Here is a 16,178-nt window from a genome sequence, read left to right as displayed (position 1 = left end):
GCCATATCTCAGACCGGCCAATAGAAATAAAAGATTAAGATGGGAAAAAGAACACAGACACTGGACAGAGGAACTCTGCCTAGAAGGACAGCATCCCGGAGTCACCTCATCACTGTTGACATTGAGACTGGTGTTTTGCGAGTACTATTTAATGAAGCTGCCAATTGAGGACTTGTGAGGTGTCTGTTTCTCAAACTAGACACTCTAATGTACTTCCTCTTGCTCTGGTGTGCTCCGGGGCCTCCCACTCCCTTTTCTATTCTGGTTAGAGTCAGTTTGCGCTGTGCTGTGAAGGGAGTAGTACACAGCATTGTACGTGATCTTCAGTTTCTTGGCAATTTCTCGCATGGAATAGCGTTCATTTTTCAGAACAAGAATAGACGGACAAGTTTCAGAAGAAAATACTTTGTTTATGGCCATTTTGAGCCTGTAATCAAACCCAGAAATGCTGATGCTCCAGATACTCAACTAGTCTAAAGAAGGCCAGTTTTATTGCTTCTTTAATCAAAACAAGAGTTTTTAGCTGTGCTAACAAAGGGTTTTCTAGTGATCAATTAGTCTTTTAAAATAATAAACTTGGATTAGCTAATACAATGTGCCATTGGAACACAGGAGTGATGGTTGCTGATAGGTGTACAGAGGCCCATTATGTAGATATTCCATAAAAAATCTGTCATTTACAGCTACAATAGTAATTTACAACATTAACAATGTCTACACTGTATTTCTGATCAATTTTATGTTATTTCAATGGACAAAATATGTGCTTTTCTTTCAAAAACAAGGACATTTCTAAGTGACCCCAAACTTTTGGACGGTAGTGTGTGTGAAAACAGCACATTTCTGTGGTTAAAAAGATGCTTCTCTGTGACATCACAGGGTAGGATTAAAAGTTAAAAACTGATTTTCAAAACCTGCAATGAATTTCTAGCCCAAGGGAGGGTATTTTCTTGCTCCCCATATCACCGCAAATTTCATAGTGTTTGAAAATGAAAGTTTTTAAAATGTTTTAACTTTTGACGATGTCATCGGGTTGGCTCCCCAGGCTCCTTGCTCTGACTATACTCCACGCCCACAGACGTTAGTTCCTTCTCCGCATTGAGTCTGGCTCTGAGTACCTCCCTGACCCTTCACCGATTGCGAACAAATTCAGGGCCGTCTGATTGGTCAAGACACTGATGGCTTGGGCCAGTGCCAGAACACGCTTGGGAAAAGCAGCTTTAATACTCTGATTGGTTAGAGGCGAACCAATCAGAGTATTAAAGGGACTTTGTGTTGTACAATGCCCCTCGTCACCACAGATGACTTCAATGATGGCAGTCTCAGACTTAAGTATGTAGCTAACAACACAGCAGCGGAATCATTTAGTGTGAGTCATCAATCAGGCTAGTCATTGGGTAGAACATTTTAACTAAAGATCTTTTTCTACAAAACTTTTACACATATGTTGACTGGTATTTAGCTGGAGATGATGAAAATGAGGTTGAAAAGTGGTGGAGTTGCCCTTTCACATCTACTCTACAGTAGTGTTGTCTTCATGTTTTGGTGGGATCCATGTGTCTTGTAAGCTCACTGATTCTCTTGTGGTGTTTTTATATTGTTAGAGGGAGAGAAACTAAGGTGTGTAGGCTTTACTATGAATGCTGGATCGACACTGAGGGTGTCATTATATATAAGACCACAGTGCAAGTGTGTATGTAGTTTGTGGAGATAGTCTAATGGGGTCATCCAAAACTAACAAATAACCCTCCATATAACAAGTAGCAGAGAAACAGGTCCCAATGTATCTAAAGAGAAACTCTGAAGGAATATTAAGTAGTAATATTAAGTAAATTAACTCCACATCAGCTATGGTGATATCCAAGCAATATATGTTAGTATGATACTGAATCTACATGACAGAGACTGAATATGAGTGTACATTTCCAGTCCTATGTCATGTCATGAAGGGGTGGTAGGTTGGGAAAATCTGGCAAGGGCAACATGCTCTCTATGGAGTCAGCAGAGGGGTAGGGAAAAGGATGCACATTTCACTTATGACATCATGACGTCCACAGATACCAAAGGATTTGTTGCTTTAACATGACCAGAACATGGCCAGATCGCCTGATTAGACCACCGTTAGATTAGGTGTCATGCTACTGTCCTGGTGGGATCTTTTTCAGTGATGTCATTGGTTTCCACCTGACCACTGTTTGTCTATTCATTTGTCTATATGTCTGTCTGTGTGCATATCACAGGTTCAACGTTGCTCTCTGGACCAGCTGGCTACATTTTCTCCTCTCTTCTTGTCATTCTCTCTTCTACTGTTTCTTCTTGCATGTAATCTGCCTCTCTGTCACAGAGCTGGCCCTTCCTCGTCGATGTAGCTGATGTGTTCCATCATTTGGGAGCATCCCTCCCCCCTCTCCCCTCCCCACTCCTGCATCTCAAGCTCCAGGTGTCCTGCCTCCAGCCTGGGGCCCCCCTGTGTCTCCCCCCTCAGAGAGTCCAGGGAGAACGGCCCCGGGAAGAAGGGCGAGGGGTTAAGACAGGACGTGGGAGGGATGAGGTTAGTGGAGGAGGAAAAGGTGGGGCTGACCACCCTCAGCCTATGGTCTCCAGGCGAGGAGATGAGTGACGGGGGAGCAGAGCAATGGGAGGAAGGTGGGGGTGGGGTCTCCTGGGAGGGAGGCGGGGGGAACAGGCCCCTGCTGTGGCTACTGTGACTGCCTGGTCGAGAATGGTGGGGTTCCTGGCAGGGAGAGCAGGAGGGCGAGGAGGAGAGAGACAGTGAGAAGGAAAGGGAGGGGGACGGGGTGCGGGAGGCAAGGGGAGGACGGTCCTGGACAGGGAAGAACCCGTTGCTAGAGACCGGGAGGTTGGAGTGGTTAGAACCGTTGGAGAGGTGGGTGGACCCCTCTGTGTCTCCTGTCCCAGGGGAAGGGGGGTTGGAGCGGAGTAAGTCCTTGGAGCATCTCCCTGGGGAGATTGGAGAATGGGCCTGGGCTGGAGGCCTCTGTGGAGGGGGGGTGGGGAGGAGGCAACCTGGCAGGTCCACCCTCCCTGTGTCAGCACTGTCCACGTCCAATAGTGAGCAGGACTGCGTTCGCCGGGGGTGGGGTTGTGGGGAGCAGGGCGGGGCTGGAGGTGGGACCACCAGAGGTGTCCTGGAGGACGGTTGGCTGGCACTGCTGAGCGGTGGAGTCAGGATGGGCGTCATGGCTGTCAGGATTGGCTGAGGCGCCACGAGGAGGAGGGGCCGGAGCAGGCGGGTCATTTCCTGCAGTTCCTGGCTGAGCTGAGAGACTTGCTGGGAGAGACTGCTCATCTGTGGACACAGACGAGAGATGCGTGAGTGTGACTGAAACCGGAATATTAGTGTTTTTACATGTTATGTTACTATATATTATGTTTTAGATTCATGACCAGTAATTGATATGTTTTTATGGATCACCCTGAAAACAGTGATGATTGTTGACCAGCTAGAACCACTCACCTCGTCACTCAGCTTAGAGACACTCTGTTTGATTTCTGACTGCTCCTGGATCCCTACACGAGCACACACACACACACGCACACAGACGGAGAGGTAAGTACATGTTGGAGAGAGAGCAGCAACAGACTGATGGAGAGGAGATTGTATTACCTAGTCCTGGGGATGGTGGACCACTGTGTAGAAGACTGGAGCTAAACTCAAACTTTTGGGTTGAGTTCACATTTCTCTCTGTCTCAATACCATCCACAAACCTAGAGTGAGAGAAAGCGAGAGGGGGAGAGACAGAGCAAGAGAGAGTGAGGATCGAGATAATGAAAGAGGGGGAAAACAGTTGTCAGAGAGGAGTGGAGGATTTAAGCCTATGTTCAGCCCTGCCTTCCTCATTCCTTCTCCCCCTCTACTCTACTGTAGGTCTCTTCTCTCTCCCCCTCTACTCTACTGTAGGTCTCTTCTCTCTCCCTCTGGCTCTCCCCCTTTACTCTACTGTAGGTCTCTTCTCTCTCCCTCTGTCTCTCCCCCTCTACTCTACTGTACGTCTCTTCTCTCTCCCTCTGTCTCTCCCCCTCTACTCTACTGTAGGTCTCTTCTCTCTCCCTCTGTCTCTCCCCCTCTACTCTACTGTAGGTCTCTTTTCTTTCCCTCTGTCTCTCCCCCTCTACTCTACTGTAGGTCTCTTCTCTTTCCCTCTGTCTCTCCCCCTCTACTCTACTGTAGGTATCTTCTCTCTCCCTCTGTCTCTCCCCCTCTACTCTACTGTAGGTCTCTTCTCTCTCCCTCTGTCTCTCCCCCTCTACTCTACTGTAGGTCTCTTCTCTCTCCCTCTGTCTCTCCCCCTCTACTCTACTGTAGGTCTCTTCTCTCTCCCTCTGTCTCCAGATGTTATGTTCAAACAGCAACACAGCTGCCACCCCACTGAGTACATGTCAGGTGTGGGCTTCTCAAGCAGGGCTGGCAGGCGGGCTATGCAGTGTGCTGAACACACACACACACACACACACACACTCACACACACACACTCACTCACTCACTCACTCACTCACTCACTCACTCACTCACTCACTCACTCACTCACTCACTCACTCACTCACTCTCTCACTCTCTCACTCTCACTCTCTCTCTGCAGCCAGGTCACTCAAGATCCAAAGTAATATTCGATGTCCGTCGGGGTCGGGAATCGCCTTCAATACCGGTCACTAGGGGCAACGGTGAGCGCTATTCCCATCAAGTAGGCTCTGGTTAAGGTAAGGGTTAAGATTTGGGATAAGCTTAAACCAAAAAACGCTTGCGTAGCACTGGGATTGAACCCGCTAGTCTCATGGACAAACATTGGATTCTGAAGTCAATTTCAACATTTTCTGAGATCTTGTTGCATACTGAGCCTGCTGCCTGGTGTGGAGGGAAATCCACACTCCCTCCGCTGGGACCCAATAGCACCGTCAGTTAGTTGCCATGGCAGCCAGACAGGCACTGGAGGATCAACGCTCAAGTGTTAATTGTGTTCAGTTCCAGTTCCTCTACCAGCCACCATGAAATAGACAAGTCTACTGTATTACAGCAATTCAAACCTCTGCCTGAGTTTAAACCAGCTTGTTAAAACTATATACAAACTGTGGTGTATGATTTGTGTGTGTATGGGAGTGAGTCTGTGTGTGTTTCTCCTACCTGGGACTAAGCTCCGGCGGTGCGCTGCTGAAGCTGACCACAGGTATCTGCAGGGTGGCGGGGCGGGTGTGTTCTGAGGGGGGGCGGAAGGGCCGAGGGGGCAGCAGGGGGGAGCGCAGGGGCGAGTTAAGAACCCTGGTGAGACGTAAAGGGGAACGGGGGGCACACGATACAGAGCTCTGTTCTTCATCACCCTCCTCATCCTCCTTAATGGAAGAAAGCTTCTTCACCAGGCCTCCGTTACTCTCCCAGTCAACCTAGAGAGAGAGAGAGAGATAGAGAGAGAGATGAGAATGGCAATCTGATAATAGGGAATTTTATACAGATGGGTACAGGTAACTTAACATCCCATCATGCTTAGGGTCATGTATAAAAATGCTGGGCAGGCCATTATTTTGCCCCCAGAGAATGACAATGCCTCCATCCACAGGGCACGAGTGGTGACTGAATGGTTTGATGAGAAAATTATGTAAACCATATGCCATGACCTTCTCAGTAACCAGGTCTCAACCCTATTGAGATTCTGAAGCAGCTCCTGAGACAGCGTTTTCCACCACCATCAAGAAAACTTCAAATGATGGAATTTCTCGTGGAAGAATGGTGTCACATCCCTCCATTAGAGTTCCAGACATATAGAATCTATGTCAAGGTGCATTGAAGCTGTTCTGGCTCGTGGTGGCCCAACACCCTATTAATTAAGACACTTTATGTTGGTGTTTCCTTTATTTTGGCAGTTACCTGTATTACATCCACTTCCTTCAAATCTGCAAAATATGAAATGGTATTATTGTTACTGTTTTCTGACCAGGCTAGTGGAAGGAGAGGAGAGTGATCCATTCCACAAGAAGACCAGCCAGTACAGTGGGTGCAGTAGCAACAGAGTACCAATGGGGGGCAGACTTGTACAACTCTACTCCCAGCTTCTCTCTTTCTCTCTCTCTCTCTCTGAGTTTGTGTATGATAGATCCATTCCTCAAACACCTTTGTCCCTCCATGCCCCCTCTCACCCAGCCCACCCCTCGCCAACCCCAAATTAATAATTCAACAATGTCCTCAGAGGCACACTAATGACTTGCATAACCCGTGCAGCCAAACAAAGCAGCAATTAGCGGGCTGTGAGATTACACGAGAAGGCGTAATGTTGTAAGGACAGGCTAAATCCACTAGTCTTAGACAACAAACACCACCTGCTACAGCACATTACTAATGGATTGGAAAGGTGGCATGTTGGTGTACATGGCTGAGACAGAGAGAGAGAGAGATGGATGGAGATGAAGGAGGAGGTGTGTTCTATTTGTTCTGCCCTTACAGATGCCAGGTGATGCCAGGTGTTGCCAGGTGGGGTGGTGGGTGTGTGTGTATGCAGATCTCATCCACTATCTAAACAGAGAGCTTGTACCTGAATCCAGGCCTAGTCAGTAAATGAGCTAATGAATGGGTGCGATATTCCACCATACTCCGCCAACGCCCCACTCTTTCTCTTTTCTTCCCTTCTTTCACCTTGATCAAAGACATTCGTTCCTTCCTCCCCCTCTCTCTGTCCTGTCTTCTACTGTCATCCCCCACTCCCCTCATATCAGTTTGCCCTTCACAGTAGAGAGTCTATTTTTAACTCCCACTTTCTAATCTTAGCTCACAGCCCCAAAGGCAAGAAGGGGCTGCTTTACTGTGCGGGGGTGGGTGTGTTCACGTGCCTGTGTTCCTTCACATTCACATGATGTGTTTAATGTATGCATGGTGTGTGCAGACTTCCATGGCCACAAGCATGCTGGAATGCAAGCAAGCGTGTAAGTGTGTGTTTAGTCAGAATGTTTAAGAATGAGTATTTATCTGCAGCCTATCTAGACTGTGAGCATGTGTGCACGTTTGTTAAACGTTTGTGTGTGTGTGTGTGTGTGTGTGTGTGTGTGTGTGTGTGTGTGTGTGTGTGTGTGTGTGTGTGTGTGTGTGTGTGTGTGTGTGTGTGTGTGTGTGTGTGTGTGTGTGTGTGCACATGAAAGCAAGAGCATGCTCGTGTGTGTGAACCCCAGTAGGTTGTATGTAAGTAGCGGAAGCGAGCCTGTTTCTGTAGCATGAGGCAGCTTGATGTACCAGTACACCCCCTGGACAGGACACTAGTCTGTCTCCTGTTTCTGTAGCATGAGGCAGCTTGATGTACCAGTACACCCCCTGGACAGGACACTAGTCTGTCTCCTGTTTCTGTAGCATGAGGCAGCTTGATGTACCAGTACACACCCTGGACAGGACACTAGTCTATCTCCTGTTTCTGTAGCATGAGGCAGCTTGATGTACCAGTACACCCCCTGGACAGGACACTAGTCTGTCTCCTGTTTCGGTAGGGTGAGGCAGCTTGATGTACCAGTACACCCCCTGGACAGGACACTAGTCTATCTCCTGTTTCTGTAGGATGAGGCAGCTTGATGTACCAGTACACCCCCTGGACAGGACACTAGTTTGTCTCCTGTTTCTGTAGTGAGACAGCTTGATGTACCAGTACACCCCCTGGACAGGACACTAGTCTGTCTCCTGTTTCTGTAGCATGAGGCAGCTTGATGTACCAGTACACCCCCTGGACAGGACACTAGTCTGTCTCCTGTTTCTGTAGCATGAGGCAGCTTGATGTACCAGTACACCCCCTGGACAGGACACTAGTCTGTCTCCTGTTTCTGTAGCATGAGGCAGCTTGATGTACCAGTACACCCCCTGGACAGGACACTAGTCTGTCTCCTGTTTCTGTAGTGAGACAGCTTGATGTACCAGTACACCCCCTGGACAGGACACTAGTCTGTCTCCTGTTTCTGTAGCATGAGGCAGCTTGATGTACCAGTACACCCCCTGGACAGGACACTAGTCTGTCTCCTGTTTCTGTAGTGAGACAGCTTGATGTACCAGTACACCCCCTGGACAGGACACTAGTCTGTCTCCTGTTTCTGTAGCATGAGGCAGCTTGACGTACCAGTACACCCCCTGGACAGGACACTAGTCTGTCTCCTGTTTCTGTAGTGAGACAGTTTGATGTACCAGTACACCCCCTGGACAGGACACTAGTCTGTCTCCTGTTTCTGTTGTGTGAAGCAGCTTAATGTACCAGTACACCCCTTGGACAGGACACTAGTCTGTCTCCTGTTTCTGTTGCGTGAGGCAGCTTGATGTACCAGTACACCTCCTGGACAGGACACTAGTCTGTCTCCTGTTTCTGTAGCATGAGGCAGCTTGATGTACCAGTACACCCCCTGGACAGGACACTAGTCTGTCTCCTGTTTCTGTAGCATGAGGCAGCTTGACGTACCAGTACACCCCCTGGACAGGACACTAGTCTGTCTCCTGTTTCTGTAGTGAGACAGCTTGATGTACCAGTACACCCCCTGGACAGGACACTAGTCTGTCTCCTGTTTCTGTAGTGAGACAGCTTGATGTACCAGTACACCCCCTGGACAGGACACTAGTCTGTCTCCTGTTTCTGTTGCGTGAGGCAGCTTGATGTACCAGTACACCCCCTGGACAGGACACTAGTCTGTCTCCTGTTTCTGTTGCGTGAGGCAGCTTGATGTACCAGTACACCCCCTGGACAGGACACTAGTCTGCCTCCTGTTTCTGTAGTGAGACTGCTTGATGTACCAGTACACCCCCTGGACAGGACTCTAGTCTGTCTCCTATTTATGTTGCGTGAGGCAGCTTGATGTACCAGTACACCCCCTGGACAGGACGCTAGTCTGTCGCAGGGACTTACCCCCAATCCCGTTCATACTGAGTGCCAAGCAGAGATGCATCAGGTCCCATTTTTACAATCTTTGGTATGACTCAGCCAGGGATTGAACTCACAACCTTCCAATCTCAGGGTGGACACTAACCACAAGGCCACGGAGTTGGTATCAAGGAGGTTGGTGGCACCTTAATTGGAGAGGATGGGTTCATGGTAACGGCTGGAGCAGAAACCTTGTGTTTGATGCCATTCCATTTGCTCCATTCCGGACATTATTATGAGCCGTCCTCCCCTCAGCAGCCTCCTGTGGTTTGAACGTGTGTGTGTGTGTGTGTTTACTGCATGTGTCTGTCAGTGTGTCTATGCGTACACTACAGTGTGCACAGAACTGACTGGTGTACCCAGTACATTGTGTTCCCTCCAGCGCCTGGCTCATGAGTCTCAGTCTTTCAGTCAGAAGTAAGTGAATCAGCAGAGACAGTGGGGACGGAATACATTCATTGCTGCTTTCACAAAGTTCCCAAACACTCCTCCCTCCAGCACACACACACACACACACACACACACTCTCTCTCTCTCTCTCTCTCTCTCTCTCTCTCTCTCTCAGCACACAATAACAAAATCAACATACTTAATAAAATAAATCACATTCAACTACATGGAGGTCCTCAATCAATAATTTAAACTTCCTGAGTGGCACCAGCACATGTAACTGCAGTCAACTCTGCATATTGTTTCACAAATTAGGGGCAAAACAACTAAAGACTCAAGGGATCTCTAGTGTTATCCATTCCTGAGAACTGGTTTGTTAACTTATGATTCTTAACTTAACTAATGAAGTTATATATGAAGGGAGTTTCTGTAAGATTTCTTTGAAACTAAATCAAAGAAAATGCAGCCCTCTTCTTACAGACAGAGAGGTCCATCCCACATTTTATACAGACTACAATGATGAGTCCTAAAATTGTCCCCTGTGATGAAATATTGCAGACTGGTAGACTGCGTCCATGGTTTTCAAAACAGAGGTTGTCGCATGCATGTAAACAATATCACCAAAATCCAATACAGGGAGAAGCGTTGTTTGAACAATCTTTCTCCTATTTTCAATACTGAGGCTTGATTTATTTCAATATAAAAAAAACAATTTTGGATCTTAGCTTCTTAGTCATATTTTCAATATGCATTACGAAGGACAACTTGTAATCAATCCAGACACCCAGGTACTTATATTGAGAAACAAGCTCAATTTGGGCTCCATTTGTAGCGTAAATACGCAGGTCCTCACGGTCAACATTTCGGGACATGGTTTTACTTATATTTAACACTCATTTAAGATCCGTAAGTGATTTCTGAATTGAATCAAAGTCATGCTGAAGTCCACGAATGGCCTGCTGCACCGAGGTGGCACAGGAATACAAAACTGTGCCATCTGCATAAAGAGGAATTCTACAAGTACTAACAGTGTTTCCTATGTCATTAATATACAAGGTGAACAATAATGGACCGAAAATCAAACCCTGAGGAACACCTTTTTGAATCTCAAGAAATTCAGATGTAACACCCCTCTGTCAAGATAACCTGAGTTGTTGCTAAGACAATACATTTTCCGGGCAGGAATCTGTTTCGTGATGGGCATGACTTCTGATAAATCCAATAGCTTCAGGAAAACAAAGTGTACGGGAATTTCGGACTTTCACCAATCTAACCATTGAGCTTCCCATAATAATGGTTGATGGCTGCTGTCCATTTCAAGCCGGAGCCCTCTGCCCAACCCTAGCCCCACAAGGGGCTCCTCTAAATTGCCCCCCACAAATGACAGGAATAGCAGAACCCACCTTAGACCCCGGCGATGCCATCACAATGTTGGCCGATAAGGAATAAGCTCTTTGGATGCTATATGAGACAAACAGACACAAACACGCATGCATACATGCTCATGCGCACGACAGACACACACAGACACACACACACACACAGACACACAAACGCAGCCTTTGGGGCTGTAAGCTAAGATTAGAAAGTGGGAGTTACAAATAGACATGCTATTCTGTGAAAGGTGGAGACAGACCTCTTGCGTGTGTTTGAAGGAAGTGGTTGGGAACAGGAGAAAAAAAAGAAGAAAGAGCGCTGAGCCCTCCCTCCTTATCCTCCCTCCTCCTCCCTCTCTCCTCCACTGCCTGGGCTATTTTTATCCTGCAGGATCCAATCTTAGCAGGACCTGCAGGGGACACAGCCTGTCAGCGAGAGCCACTGACATCCCCCGCGCTATTCTTAGCTCCGGCACACACTCCAAACCGCTGAACGCTGCTATTCCTGTCTCGTTGAGTTTGACTCCGCTGCACACGGCCAGCCAGATGTGTGCGTAGGGAGTGGTGTGTGTGTTTGTGTATTTTGAGGAGGGAGAGGGGAGGTGGAGTAGTGATTATGCATACAATGCATGATGTGGCCTCTGAAGGTGAATGTCCCCTCAGGCAAGTCCCTCAGAGTTTTATAATGCAGCATTAGCAGATAACACAGAGAGAAGAGAGGGACTCCATTGTGTTACTAGTCTCACCACGGTCACACAGAGAGACAGACACACACACACACATCCCTCCTCACTCAATGTTCTCTGTTGATCAAACAAACCGGGTACAGCTGCAGGCTGTACGTCTAACAATGTACTAGTGTGCGTGTGTGTGTCTGTGTGTGATATTGTGCGTGTGCATGTTTTTACTGCATGTTTAGTAGTGTATGCCTGCACGTGTTGTGGTTTTACTCACGTCAGCTCCGTGGCCCTCTCTGAGATTGTATGTGAGGTCGTGTTGTATCTCGGAGATGAACTTCTGAGCATACTCTGGGTATAGCCTCAGCACCTCCCTCAGCCCCTTCAGACTGATGTACTGCAGGTCACAGTAGGTCAGGGCCTTCACGTTGGCATTGGTCTTAATCACCTGCTCCTTGGTCAGAGAATCACTGCCGATCAAGTCCCCTTTCCCTGAGGGTATGGAGGAAAACACACACACACATAACGTCACATGCAGTCTGTGCTTTTGACCGAGCTTTTCCAATTATTCCAACATCAGAAAGACATATTTTCTATAAGGCTATTTGTGTCTCATGTCATAAAAGGCACTTGAAAGGGTCGGCAGTGGACACGGTGTGTATGAGTGTAATTTGTGTGTGTATGTGTGATGCAGTCAGTAAAAAGCCCAGTTGAATTATTACAGTATATTGAGGTCATGTATACAGTATGGATGATGACTATTAATAGGAGTAGTCATTAAGCATACCGGTATGTAATTGGGTGCTCTTTGTTTCATTGCACTAAATAAAGTATGAGAATGTACGTGTGTGTGTCCGTGTGTGTGTGTCTGTGTGTCCGTGTGTATGTGTGTGTGTGTGTGTGTCCGTGTGTGTGTGTCCGTGTGTCCGTGTGTATGTGTGTGTGTGTGTGTGTGTGTGTGTCTGTGTGTCCGTGTGTGTGTGTCTGTGTGTGTGTTCGAGGTAATGTGGTTGGGTGATGGACGAAGCAGACTGCAGCACAACAGCACAAAGGAAGCCTCTACAGCGCCTCCCTCAGATGATCTTTTAGAACTTTTGTTTATTATATACTTGCTTTGGCAATGTGAATATATGTTTCCCATGCCAATAAAACCCTTCAATTCAAATTGTATTGAGAGAGAGAAAGAGAGCAAGAGAGAGACACTTACAGCAGTGAGGAGGGGTAGGGGCTCCAGGGGGCTGGAATAGAATGAGTAATGGGGTCACCTAGCAGACTCTACCATTCTCTCTCTCTCTCTCTCTCTCTCTCTCTCTCTCTCTCACTCAATTTCAATTTAAGGGTGTTATTGGCATGGGAAACATATGTTTACATTGCAAAGCAAGTGAAATACAGAATAAACAAAAGTGAAATAAACAATAAGAAATTAACAGTAAACATTACACTCACAAAAGTTCCAAAAGAATAAACACATTTCAAATGTCATATTATGTGCAAATAGTTAAAGTACAAAAGGGAAAATAAATAAACATAAATGGGTTGTATTTACAATCCCTCTCGTGTTCTTTATTTGCACTCTCACTCTGTATGCAGCCCCTCCCTCCCCTTGGTTCTCCTTCTCCTCTACCTCCTCCTTATCTTCTACCTCCTCCTTCTCCTCTACCTCCTCCTTCTCCTTCAGCTCCTCCTCTACCTCCTCCTTCTCCTCTACCTCCTCCTTCTCCTCTACCTCCTCCTTCTCCTCTACCTCCTCCTTCTCCTCTACCTCCTCCTCTACCTCCTCCTTCTCCTCTACCTCCTCCTTCTCTACCTCCTCCTTCTCCTCTACCTCCTCCTCTACCTTCTCCTTCTCCTCTACCTCCTCCTTCTCCTCTACCTCCTCCTCTACCTTCTCCTTCTCCTCTACCTCCTCCTCCTCCTCTACCTCCTCCTCCTCCTCTACCTCCTCCTCCTCCTCTACCTCCTCCACTACCTCCTCCTTCTCCTCTACCTCCTCCTCTACCTTCTCCTTTTCCTCCTCCTTTCTTCACCATAATTCAAATCACATATGATAGACATCTACAGGACTAGAAAATCAAGGTTTCAAGGAACCACTTTATAAAAATTCTTAGTTCAACATGACATTTGAAGAAGTGAAGCATCATTTTAACCGTTTTTCATTAAGAATATTTCCCCGTCTCTCCCCTTCACTTTGTGTGTGTGTGTGTGCGCGCGCGCGCGGGTGCGTGCGTGTGTGTGTGTGTGTGTGGACGATAACATACAGCCAGCCTCCTACTTCATGCATGCCCCCGCTCACCCTCATCTTTTTCTTTTTTTGTGGGCTATACAGATTTGATATTTATGAGTATTGAGATGAAAAACTGCATGTATAGGAACACTTATAGATTGTGTACATGTATGCATCCAGTGTTGAGTGTGAATGTATGTTCAATCATGGGTGTATTCATCCGGTATGCTTAGCCTCCGTCCTTGACTCTAGTCCATGTGCATGGCCTACATCGAACCATGACTGTGTGTGTCAATATGTTCAGACTCCTTCCAAGGCAACCCCCTCCCCCCTCAGTCCCCTGTGTTAACCCTTTGTCTCCCGCTGACTCCCAGGCACCTCTGTGTTTGAAGGTAGACCTGGCTAGATGTACTCTATGGGCGTGCTCCACTGCTCCCTGCTTGGTTTTTACAGCTCTGGATTAATAATCCAAGTGTTTCAATCCTTTCATATCCATCCATTAATAATCTGAGCTGTGATGTGGCTCACCTGCCTGCCTTCTCATTGATGTGTGTGCCATGATTAGAGATATAGGCTGGGAGCTTGGCAGATTAATACCCTCACACACACACAGAGTATACCAAACATTAAGAACACCATAACTCTAACCAGTCATCAATCCAGTATTATCTGACCTTTTGAGACCCTGACATGTGGATCTATGACACACGTGACCAATAGATCAGGGTCTCAAAAGGTCAGATGATACATAGTCACTCATAACACACTGACCTAATAAACAGGAACAGGGAGCACTACATAAATTATGAACTTGTCTTTGAAGTTTGAATGATTTGTCACATAAATCAGTATTTCATAGAATAAGAACACATTTTCACTTTATTGACTGTACTAAAGTATATGTAACAAGAATGAATCAGAAATGCAGCTATTTGCTTCAATAGCATTTTTTCTATATCTTTGCATGTAGAAATGTACTTGTGAAAAATAAAAAGTTGAAACAAAAAACAAATTCCTGAAATTTCAGGGCTGCAAATATAATTACAAAAAAGACTACATTATAGTATAATCACTCATACTGTACAGTACTGTGAGGGTTCTAGTTCTCATCAACATGTATAGTATAATCACTCATACTGTACAGTACTGTGAGGGTTCTAGTTCTCATCAACATGTATAGTATAATCACTCATACTGTACAGTACTGTGAGGGTTCTAGTTCTCATCAACATGTATAGTATAATCACTCATACTGTACAGTACTGTGAGGGTTCTAGTTCTCATCAACATGTATAGTATAATCACTCATACTGTACAGTACTGTGAGGGTTCTAGTTCTCATCAACATGTATAATATAATCACTCATACTGTACAGTACTGTGAGGGTTCTAGTTCTCATCAACATGTATAGTATAATCACTCATACTGTACAGTACTGTGAGGGTTCTAGTTCTCATCAACATGTATAATATAATCACTCATACTGTACAGTACTGTGAGGGTTCTAGTTCTCATCAACATGTATAATATAATCACTCATACTGTACAGTACTGTGAGGGTTCTAGTTCTCATCAACATGTATAATATAATCACTCATACTGTACAGTACTGTGAGGGTTCTAGTTCTCATCAACATGTATAGTATAATCACTCATACTGTACAGTACTGTGAGGGTTCTAGTTCTCATCAACATGTATAGTATAATCACTCATACTGTACAGTACTGTGAGGGTTCTAGTTCTCATCAACATGTATAGTATAATCACTCATACTGTACAGTACTGTGAGGGTTCTAGTTCTCATCAACATGTATAGTATAATCACTCATACTGTACAGTACTGTGAGGGTTCTAGTTCTCATCAACATGTATAGTATAATCACTCATACTGTACAGTACTGTGAGGGTTCTAGTTCTCATCAACATGTATAATATAACACTCATACTGTACAGTACTGTGAGGGTTCTAGTTCTCATCAACATGTATAGTATAATCACTCATACTGTACAGTACTGTGAGGGTTCTAGTTCTCATCAACATGTATAGTATAATCACTCATACTGTACAGTACTGTGAGGGTTCTAGTTCTCATCAACATGTATAATATAATCACTCATACTGTACAGTACTGTGAGGGTTCTAGTTCTCATCAACATGTATAATATAATCACTCATACTGTACAGTACTGTGAGGGTTCTAGTTCTGGCAGTCTGGCACACCCTGGCAGTCTTCAGGAGCAGTGTCTCCACACCCTAGCAGTCTTCAGGAGAAGTGTCTCCACACCCTGCCAGTCTTCAGGAGAAGTGTCTCCACACCCTGCCAGTCTTCAGGAGAAGTGTCTCCACACCCTGGCAGTCTTCAGGAGCAGTGTCTCCACACCCTAGCAGTCTTCAGGAGAAGTGTCTCCACACCCTGCCAGTCTTCAGGAGAAGTGTCTCCACACCCTGCCAGTCTTCAGGAGAAGTGTCTCCACACCCTGGCAGTCTTCAGGAGCAGTGTCTCCACACCCTGGCAGTCTTCAGGAGAAGTGTCTCCACACCCTGGCAGTCTTCAGGAGAAGTGTCTCCACACTTGGCAGTCTTCAGGAGAAGTGTCTCCACACCCCGCATTCACGGCATCCAT

The 16,178-nt window shown here is 46.3% G+C and overlaps 1 protein-coding gene across 1 annotated transcript in view; it reads right to left on the bottom strand.

The window, feature by feature from the left end:
* Window positions 1–2,216: 2,216 nt before the first annotated feature.
* Window positions 2,217–16,178, bottom strand: part of LOC110520229 (voltage-gated delayed rectifier potassium channel KCNH8) — a 63,997-nt gene continuing 50,035 nt past the window's right edge. Inside the window, exons 10-14 of the mRNA XM_090229957.1 lie at window positions 11,606–11,820; window positions 5,141–5,397; window positions 3,629–3,729; window positions 3,479–3,531; window positions 2,217–3,310 (exon numbers count right to left, since the gene is read on the bottom strand). Of these exons, the coding sequence (XP_090086083.1) occupies window positions 2,339–3,310; window positions 3,479–3,531; window positions 3,629–3,729; window positions 5,141–5,397; window positions 11,606–11,820 (1,598 nt within the window). The 3' untranslated portion in view covers window positions 2,217–2,338. The remainder of the gene's footprint in view (window positions 3,311–3,478; window positions 3,532–3,628; window positions 3,730–5,140; window positions 5,398–11,605; window positions 11,821–16,178) is intronic.

Source organism: Oncorhynchus mykiss, chromosome 3 (genome assembly GCF_057628025.1).
Source record: "Oncorhynchus mykiss isolate SJ-2025 chromosome 3, ASM5762802v1, whole genome shotgun sequence".
NCBI lineage: Eukaryota > Metazoa > Chordata > Actinopteri > Salmoniformes > Salmonidae > Oncorhynchus > Oncorhynchus mykiss.
Note: the sequence above shows the minus strand (reverse complement) of the source record. Positions and strands in the feature narration are given on the sequence as shown.